The sequence below is a fragment of the Genypterus blacodes genome, unplaced genomic scaffold (genome assembly GCF_046128005.1).
Source record: "Genypterus blacodes isolate CSIRO-AG114 ecotype Tasmania unplaced genomic scaffold, CSIRO-AGI_Gbla_v1 ptg000084l_1, whole genome shotgun sequence".
Classification (NCBI taxonomy): Eukaryota; Metazoa; Chordata; class Actinopteri; order Ophidiiformes; family Ophidiidae; genus Genypterus; species Genypterus blacodes.
Genome location: NW_027466889.1, coordinates 382,501 through 382,854, shown reverse-complemented (window position 1 = coordinate 382,854; position 354 = coordinate 382,501). Strand labels below are relative to the sequence as shown.

Sequence of the window (354 nt, the reverse complement as noted above, 5' to 3'; positions counted from 1 at the left end):
TCAGGAAGCTTTGGTTTCCTTCCTCGCCCTAAAGCTTCCTACTTGGCTGACACGTGTGTGAGTGTCCAACAGTGAACTACATGATGAAGACCCCTCACACACCCCCCCTTACACACCCTCACACACAGGGAAGTGTACTGATGGACTGAAATACACAACAAAGTAAATGAACCCAGACGAAGAGTATGAAGGAAACCACAAGTACATATTAGAGTACGTAACAGAGTAAATATACTTATGTTTACTGTGTGTGTGTGTGTTTGTGTGTGTCATCCAGGATGCAGGTCCAGGACAGAACACACCCTCGGCTGCTCCATGTGGGAGGAGGATGAAGCTTCAAGGAGGAGTTGAGCT

At 47.2% G+C, this 354-nt stretch overlaps 1 protein-coding gene across 1 annotated transcript in view; it reads left to right on the top strand.

The window, feature by feature from the left end:
• The first annotated feature begins 274 nt into the window (after positions 1 to 274).
• kcnk6 (potassium channel, subfamily K, member 6) overlaps positions 275 to 354 on the top strand; it is an 8,235-nt gene continuing 8,155 nt past the window's right edge. The window contains exon 1 of the mRNA XM_076158564.1: positions 275 to 354. This exon is cut by the window's right edge and continues 416 nt beyond it. Within this exon, the coding sequence (XP_076014679.1) occupies positions 329 to 354 (26 nt within the window). The 5' untranslated portion in view covers positions 275 to 328.